Genomic DNA, 9,172 nt, shown 5'->3' with positions numbered 1-9,172 from the left:
TTCAACCCCCTTGCTTAGCTAAACTCACCATTTCAAAACTAACATATAGGGCCCCACTCATGTCATGCACATAATGTGTGTGTGTGAAGGGAGGATAATGCATACCCAAACCCCTTCCTGCAAACAAATAGAAAAAAACCAGACAACTATAAACAACAAAGTCATCTATCCTAGGATTCAAAATTCAAGCATAAAAATAAAGCAATATGAACAAAAAAAAAATCAATCATCCAAAATGAACAAAAAATATACAATAATAATAATAAATGAGAAAAAAAATTAAAATAAATAAATATAAGAAGAAAAAGAGGAATGAAAAAGAAAAGAGAAAAAAAAAATTGAAAAAACCACATCAATTTTATATATTTAATTAAATGGTCTAACTCTCTAAAGTCCCCAATGGAGTGACCATTTGTCACAACCAAAATCGCGATGGGATGACGAACCAACAAACAAATAAAAAAAAAGAGACATTTGGAGTCACCACCATAGTTATTATAGGAAACAACGGAAAACCATAAAAAAAGAGCAAGGTCTACGAAAACAGATTTGGGTAGGGAGTTGGTTACGTGTAGGAAAGGTGTTAGCACCCTACAACGCCCGTACCTTTAAGTAAAATACAAATGGATGTGGTCTCCTTTAAATGTTTATTTTCCAAAAAATAAAATAAAATAAAATATAAATAAATAAAGATGACAAAGAAAATTCAAAGGAACAAAAAAAGATTTTTGTTTTTTGGGCCCGACAAGGATTACTCCTTGCTGCTACATATCTCCATTTATAACAGAGAATCAGGATCACGTAGTTCTTTTGAAAAACCTTTAGGAAAAAAAATTGAAAACAACCTGATTGTTTTTTTTTTTTGAGTGAAAATGTTGATATTTTAAATTTTCAGAAATATGTTAAATAAAACAAAAACATTAAATACGAGACCGATGCAGATGATCATTTTAAAAACATATTTTATTATTACTTTTTATTTAAAAAAACGAAAGAAAGGAAACTAAAATACTAAGTTGATGCGGACGATCATTATATTATTTCTTTTTTAAAAGCGAATTTTAATTATTTGCTTAGAAACGAAACTCATTATAGAAATTGATTATAATATGGACCATTTTAAAAGCTAATAATATGATAAGAAAAAACATGTAAAAGCTAAAGTTCAACACCAAAACCCACATCAATGTATGATTCTTTTTCAAATATATGAACGATGTACAAATGTATACTTAAAAAATGGGACCCACCTATTTATCATCATTTTGATTGAATTAGAAAGTACAACTAAATCTACGTCACTTTCTCAAAACTCTCATTACACTTTGAATTCAATCAAGCTTTTAAATTTAAAGGGTTTTAAATAATAAAACAAATGATTAAATGATTATAGGCTTGGAAAAACCATGTATGCACTAATAGCTGCTGTAAAAAACATCGAAGACCAAAATCAAATCATTCTCAATGTAGATAAATATTAATACAGTCTTACCAATACTCTTCCCTGGATGAATGAGTTTTTGGTGCTTAAGATTATGGAAAAGAACTCAAGAGCAAGATGAACCGTGAGTTTTTGGGTTTTTTAAGAGAGGCCTCTCAAGGTAAGAAAAAAATCCTTTTTTTCTTTCTTTTTGTCTGATGGGTTTATTATATACACAACAATATAAATCTAAGGAAATATCATAAAAATGTATGTCTTAATTACAACGAATTTTAAAAGGCAAGAATTAGTCTTAATATTATCACATTACGGGAATCAAATCACAGAAAAATATCAGAGCACAAAATCAAATGTGATCAGGAAAATTAATTATAATTAGAAAAAAATATATTCTTGAGAAACATATTACTATTTTTCTCATCTAGAAAAAAATGTGTCATAAAATCAGAGCACAAAATAAATTATCTTTGGGAAAAAAAGGTCCTAAATGTTAGAATAGATTTCGCTTCTAAAAAAAAAAGAATCTCATCATTAACTTCTTGATTTGGAGGAGAAATGCCAAAACATAGAGCAAAGTGAGGATATAAAATTTTGGACTGCTGTTAGTTGCAAGAAAAAACAGTGTAGGTGTATAGAGTATTTTGGACTAAAATAGAAACAAAGCCTCAAAAGAAAATACATAAAAGATTAAAACGGCCTTTTTTTTATCTTTTTATTTATTATTATTATTATTATTATTATCCTATTATTTAGACAAAGAAAAAAAATCAAAGAAAAAACTTATTTACTTTATTTTTATTTTTATTTTTTTTTGAAAAAACAAATTATTATTTAATAATTTAATAATTTTATAACTTTATAACTTTATAATTTTAAAATTTTAAAATTTTTTAAATGTATAATTTTGAAATTTTATAAGTTTATAATTTTATAATTTTATAATTATATAGTTTTATAATTTTATAATTTTACATATTAATAAATTAATAACTTGATAGTTTAATAACTTAATAATTTTATAATTTTATAATTATTTCACCAATATGGTCAGAAAAAATTACTCAAACAATAATAAAAGTAATAAAATTAGTTAAAAAGCTATTGAATAAATAATCTTGAAACTTTTTAAACATAAAACTATTGACAAAATTTCTTGAAACATTTCTGTTGAGTGAGATCCAAATGATATCTAGCCATTTGTTCTTTAGAAGACTCTTGAACTTTCTGTTTTAAATTTGTCCCATGCACTAACTCAGAGGCATATGTCTGTTTGTACTATTAAAAGGGTATATGAATTTGATATTCCTAAACAAAGAAACTTTTTAACTAATTCTTTTACTTTTATTATTGTTTGAGTCATTTATTCTTACCATGTTGGTGGGATAATGTTACTGTATATTTTTTCCTTTGCCAAAAATAAGTTTTTAATATAAAATTATAATTTTGTAATCTTATAATTTTAAAAGTTATAATTTTACAATTTTATAATTTATTAACTTAATAATTTAATAAAATAAAAAAATAAAAAAATAAAAAAATAATAAAAAAATAATATAATAATATAATAATTTATATTTTAAACTTTTATAATTTTAAAATTTAAAGTTTTAAAATTTTATAATTTTAAAATTTAAAATTTTAGAATTTTATAATTTTAAAATTTAAAATTTTATAATTTTAAAATTTAAAATTTTATAATTTTATAATTTTTATAAAATTTAAAAATTTTATAATTTTATAATTTTGTAATTTTGTAATTTTATAATTTTGTAATTTTGTAATTTTATAATTTTATAATTTTGTAATTTTATATCTTTATAATTTTATAATTCAATATTTTATAATTTTATAATTTTATAATTGTATAATTGTATAATTTTTTATTTTTTAAAATTTTAAATTTTAAATTTTTAAATTTTTAGATTTTTAGATTTTTAGATTTTATAATTTTATTATTTTAGAATTTTATAAGTTTATAATTTAATAATTTAATAATTTAATAATTTAGTAATTTATTAATTTAATAATTTAACGATTTTACATTTTTATAATTTTATTATTTAATAATTTATAAGTTTATAATTTTATAATTTTATAAGTGTATAATTTTGTAATTTGATAATTTGATAATATGATAATGTTATATTTGTAATTTTATAATTATATTTGTATAATTTTAATTAAATTTAAAAATAATTTCGGTTAATAACTAAGAAAATTCACTGTAGATATTGAATTGAAAAATTTTAAAATTTTAAAAACTAGCACTAAAATTTAACATAGACCGCCGAAAGTTTATAAATTTACAAAAGAAATTAAGTTTGAAAAATTTGATGGCATAAAATATCATGTCTATGAGATTATGTTGAGATCTTTTTAAGTAGATTGTTTGTTACTAATTTATATTTTTATTATATAATAAAACTAGTAAAGATAGTTTAACTAGAAAAAAATACTAAAAGAGTATATTATGTATAAATTTAAAAAAAAAAACTTAATAGTATTTATAAAATTTTAGGGTTTCTTTTAACTCAAAACTAAATAAACTTGAAGGAATGGATAGAGATAAAACAAGGACCCTGGTTTTGGTTTAAGTTCAATAGTGTCAAAAAAGTAAGTTCAATAGGTTGAGAGTTTCCAAACACAAGTATAATTGAAGATCCAATCTCCTCACTGTTTCTCCTAGTCCCCATTCATCACACAACCCAAACATTGCTTACAACCTACGAACTACAAATACCCCCTCAGAGGCACTAACCAAACAATCTCTCACTCTCGTTTTCTCTCCCACACTCTCTCTCCTCTCTCTCATTCATCAACATGCAGATCTTCGTCAAGACTTTGACCGGAAAGACCATCACGCTGGAGGTCGAAAGCAGCGACACCATTGACAACGTCAAAGCCAAGATTCAGGTTCTTTCTCTATCTACTTTCTTTCCTTGATAACAACTTTGATTCCGTTCACCTAGGGTTTTATGAGTTTTGTTCATCTATTCTTCTGCGTTTTATTTTCTCTCATTCAATTCGAGGGTTTCTAATCGTTTCGGACCTTTCCAACTTATGCGAGGTCTAGAGTTGAATTGTGCGTCCTATTGAATTAGTTTATTCTATAAATGGTTTTATTACTGTGTTGATATGGTATGTCTGCATAACATATATGTTTTAGAAACTATTTGATTTAGTCCGTGGCCTGACCTGTTGTTAGAGTGGAAATTGGTTAAATTGAAAAGTGTGTGCAGGAGCACAGGTTAAAAAGTGTCTGTAAAAACCTGAAGCTTATGTAAGGAATAACTAAGAAGCATGAGTGGTTAAACCTTTAAACAGTTCTATGTAAGGATTGTAAAATACTTGTTGTATTGTGTCTGCAGAAATTTGAAGCTGAATTACACATTATATTTAATTATTTCTGTTGCTATGGATATTATTTAATTTCAAGGCTTGTAATAATCTATGACTGCTAGGAGTTGATATATTTGTTTCTCAATTATAAGCAAACTTTTACACTACTAAGAATTTATAGTCTGGAATACTTGTCTGAATCACCCCGGAATGATCTCTTTTGTAACAAGATTTCAGTAAATCGGTTTTTGATACACATTAGTAGACTTAGATGTGTAATGAAATTGTTCTGCGTGTTTCCTCTCTTAGTTGTTGACTAATTTGCCTAGTTGTAATACTCTGAATAAGGCTGGACTTGAATTTAGTATGGAAAGCTAAGCTGCTAATGTGGTGTGGTTTTCAAGACTGAATCTGATGAATTGTTGGCAAATGAGTTTCGGTTGTTGGTGAGCTGACGCAAAACCTGTATTGAGCTAGTGAAGAACATTTTATTTTTTTACTTGTGAATGATTTAAAAGTATAAGAGACCCACCAAAGGGACTAATATCAGAGTTTAATTGAAGATAGAAAGAATAAAAAAACTAAGACTTAATAGTTTAGATGAAATGCACTTCATATTTTGCTCACACTTTTATAAAAGTCACAAAGTTTAAGAAGTTTTAAGGCCCTGTATCCATTTCAAACCCATTCAAAATTGATTATGAACCCTTGAATCTGTTTTTGTTCTAAGTACTGGGTTTAAACCAGTTTACAACTGATTTATAATCACTTTGTATTCTGTTATCTAGTTTTATAGCTTGCAAGACCCAAAGAGGTTGCAATTAGTCTATACCTATTCTCCAACTCTGGAAGCATATACTACTAGACTTTCCTTTTCTTCACTTGAACATTGCGTTTTCAAAATGTGGACTAACCAGGCCGAAGAAAGATAACATATAGAGCTATTTTTTATTGTTGACATGATCATTGAAATAGTAAGAGTATGACATGACAAAAAATGGCATAAGTGGTTCTGAATACTATAAATATAAATCAACCAGTAATCTAGTTTGTTGTTAGTTTTAAGTAACTAGGTCAGATCAATAAGGGTCTTTTAAAACTTATTTTAGTTTCTAGCTATGCAGTACCCTAGGTCCATTATATATTCATATACATAATTTGTACAACATTTCCCTATTGCATTTATTTATTCTTTCCATTATTTCAACCATAATTATATTCCTAACAAAAACCATCAGTCTGAATGGTTACACAGAATCTGCAGTCAAATAATATATTAAAATTCATAACCAAATGCATGCAGCAAAATTACTGACTAAAGTGGTCAGAAATAATGATGTTTCTGTGAACATTTATCTTACTACAGAAGCATTCTGAAAATCTAGACTGAAGAAGGATAAATAGAGTATTATATTAATCCAGTTGGACAGTTTTTTTTTATAAATGCCTCATGGTATCAAATATAAGAGACTTATATTTAATCCTATCCAATGAAAATGCTATTCATTTGTTTTAATGTGTTGTGAAACTTGACCGGGTTGAGGCAATGGGTTAATGAGTTAGAGGTTGGACTGTTTGGCCTGGCTAGGTCACCCAGGTTGTATATATTTCTGGGCCAAGCCAGTCTGGTCACTGGTCTGGTCAACGGTTTCTGGTTAAACTTGGTGGATCGGCTAGGCCAAACCAGGTTTCACAACATAGTTTTAACATAATCAACTCCTAGAAAATGAATATATTTTATTATAATTATTTGAAATACAAATGTTATTTTTGTAAGTTAATTCTAATATTTTAATTCAAAGTGTTTAATTTCATACAACAGAACTCATGTGATGTATATAATACTAGTTCTACGATTTTATTTAAAATTTTAACTTTTTATTATACTTGTAATATCAACCAATAATTGCATGATTTGTATAATGATATGCTTACATGTTTAATTCCTACTATGATTTGGATTTTAATACAATGTTATCTGAAGTTTTTCATTACTAACCTGGTCGAATAAATAGACATTTTAAAAAAACATTGCTTATATGTACTGATATTGGATATTGGATTTATCAACCAATTGGATTTGAGATATATGTGTACCATCAAAGATTTTTCGGGGATGATTTGCCTTAATCTTTTCTTTCTTTCAGTCATTGGCTTACAGGCATGACCGTGAAACTTTTGTCCTTCTACTTTAGCAACAACATTAATCATTCGTTTGGCTTAATCTTTTACCCTTGCTCGTTCCATTTCCAGTGTTCTCTCTTATGTACTGATAATCTTTTCTTAACTGGACTGAAAATACTTGATAAACATGTATTGCTGATAGATAGGTCCAAATACCCTTGAGCTGCTATTCCAAAGGGAGCCTTTATGTGAGTTACACCATCAGTTTCTAATAACTTTGGGTGGAATGCATTTTGTAGGACAAGGAAGGTATCCCTCCTGACCAGCAGAGGTTGATTTTTGCTGGTAAGCAACTCGAAGATGGTCGCACACTTGCTGATTATAACATACAAAAGGAATCAACCCTTCACTTGGTCTTGAGGCTCAGGGGAGGAACCATGATTAAAGTGAAGACTCTGACTGGAAAAGAAATTGAAATCGACATTGAGCCAACTGATACGATTGACCGGATCAAGGAACGTGTAGAAGAAAAGGAAGGAATTCCACCTGTGCAGCAGAGGTTTTATCTTCTTTTGTGTTAATTGAGCTTAGCTGCCTTTGCTAATTCAACAGCACATGATTTAACTGTTACATGGAAATGTGCATGTCACTTGTTAACTACAAAAAGCATTTGTTTCTGATCATATTTTTGAATAATTTCCTGTCAATTATTTTTATAAATAAACATAGATATAAGTTCCATGCATGTAGATATCATTGATTCAATATCTTGGCGTACATTATTTCGAGCTTCCTGTTGTAGGGTTATAATTGACAATCATATGGTCTTGTGAAATAGATTTATAAGCAATCTTGCCACTGTGATGAAACGATAGAAGGTGAAAAAATTATATGGCTTCGTTCTTTTGAGCTTTTTAATAAAATTCATTTATCACTTAGTTTATAATTTTGTGTATATTCTAAAATATTATTTATGGACATCAATGTTGGTATTTTGTTTAGCTTTTTCCAGTTTTCCTTGAAGTAGAAGCTCCTCGAATCCGCTTCTATAGAGGCCTTGGTTTTCTTTTTGGGGCTTTGTGCATTGAAAATTTTACTTCAACTTTTAAGAACTGTTTGCATTCAATTTTAGGTATGAATTTAAGTCTCAGTTAGAGATGGGATTCTAGTGTTGGTGTAGGCCTTGGACTCTTCTACTTGATTGGCTAGCTTGTGTTGTAGTTTTCCAAGGTTCTTCTCAAAAACTTTTCTAAGATTGTAGTCGACCTAACCTTTTTTCCTTTTAGAGAAAAGAGAATCCTAAACCGAAGTTGGGTAACAAAGGCTAAGCGTAGGTTAATGTATAATATTTAAAAAAGTTTGAAATGCTTTATCCTTATTCATCCATAAATTTTTGCCCCAGCTGAATTGGAAAATTATTGATAATAGTGCATTATTTGCTTCTTGTCATTGTTATATTCGTAGAAGTCCCGTCAAATTGTAAAGCTTTGCATACTCATTGATGACGGAGAATGTTCTGGTGAATGCCTGATTGCCAATGTTGTATATCAGTTTCGTTTGATTTGCTTGATAATCAAGAGTATCACTGAAATTTTGTCCTCGTTCTTTTATCTGAAGTATTTGATCCGTTTCATGTTATATCTCTGAGGTTTCACTTTAAGTACTATATAAAATTAGACAAAGTACTTTATTCTGTTGGAAACACTAGAATCTGATGATTTGCATTTTTCTGCAGACTCATATATGCAGGTAAGCAGCTTGCTGACGACAAAACAGCCAAAGAGTACAACATTGAGGGTGGTTCAGTACTTCATTTGGTGCTTGCATTGAGGGGTGGTATTTATTAATGTAGATGGATATCAGAACTTAAAGGCTTGAAAGGAAGCTTTATACCTGTCTTCTGAAGACATTACTTTTCTTTTATGTGCTTGGTTTTGTAATTGAGGCTACCATTGGTGGTCACTAACTCGGTATCTTTCGAATTGTATGCTGTTCAAAACCTTAAGTTGGCCTTTAAAATGGGTATATGGACCAATGATTTATAACTGCAGTTTCGAACATGATAATGTTAAACATAATTTCTAGCCCCATTTTCAACCCATTTCATTATGGGTCAGGAATGGATCCATTTTTTATTTTTATTTTTTGCGTTGGACTGGGTGATCTTATTCTCTCTTTTTTTTAAAAAAAAACAAAAACTATATGATGAAATACCTCGAAAGGAAAAGTAGTATTACAAAGTCAGTAAGTCAAGGAAGTTTTTAATTC

At 28.0% G+C, this 9,172-nt stretch overlaps 1 protein-coding gene across 1 annotated transcript; it reads left to right on the top strand.

Annotated features, from left to right (window-relative positions):
- The first annotated feature begins 4,055 nt into the window (after positions 1–4,055).
- Positions 4,056–8,949, top strand: LOC114185610 (ubiquitin-NEDD8-like protein RUB2). Its single transcript, XM_028073452.2, has 3 exons — positions 4,056–4,354; positions 7,204–7,463; positions 8,640–8,949. The coding sequence occupies exons 1-3, from the start codon at positions 4,262–4,264 to the stop codon at positions 8,749–8,751; spliced, it is 465 nt and encodes a 154-aa protein (XP_027929253.1). The 5' UTR covers positions 4,056–4,261; the 3' UTR covers positions 8,752–8,949.
- Positions 8,950–9,172: the final 223 nt, after the last annotated feature.

The sequence above is a fragment of the Vigna unguiculata genome, chromosome 1 (assembly GCF_037176805.1).
Source record: "Vigna unguiculata cultivar grain cowpea cultivar isolate G323 ecotype 2 chromosome 1, ASM3717680v1, whole genome shotgun sequence".
Lineage (NCBI taxonomy): Eukaryota > Viridiplantae > Streptophyta > Magnoliopsida > Fabales > Fabaceae > Vigna > Vigna unguiculata.
This window is presented reverse-complemented; position numbering and strand designations above follow the sequence as displayed.

Excerpts from the sequence above, each read along its gene's own strand:
- LOC114185610 (XM_028073452.2), top strand. The coding sequence starts at position 4,262 with ATGCAGATCTTCGTCAAGACTTTGACCGGAAAGACCATCACGCTGGAG. Across the intron at positions 4,355-7,203 it reads ACGTCAAAGCCAAGATTCAG|GACAAGGAAGGTATCCCTCC; the intron begins GTTCTTTCTCTA and ends TGCATTTTGTAG. Across the intron at positions 7,464-8,639 it reads ATTCCACCTGTGCAGCAGAG|ACTCATATATGCAGGTAAGC; the intron begins GTTTTATCTTCT and ends ATTTTTCTGCAG.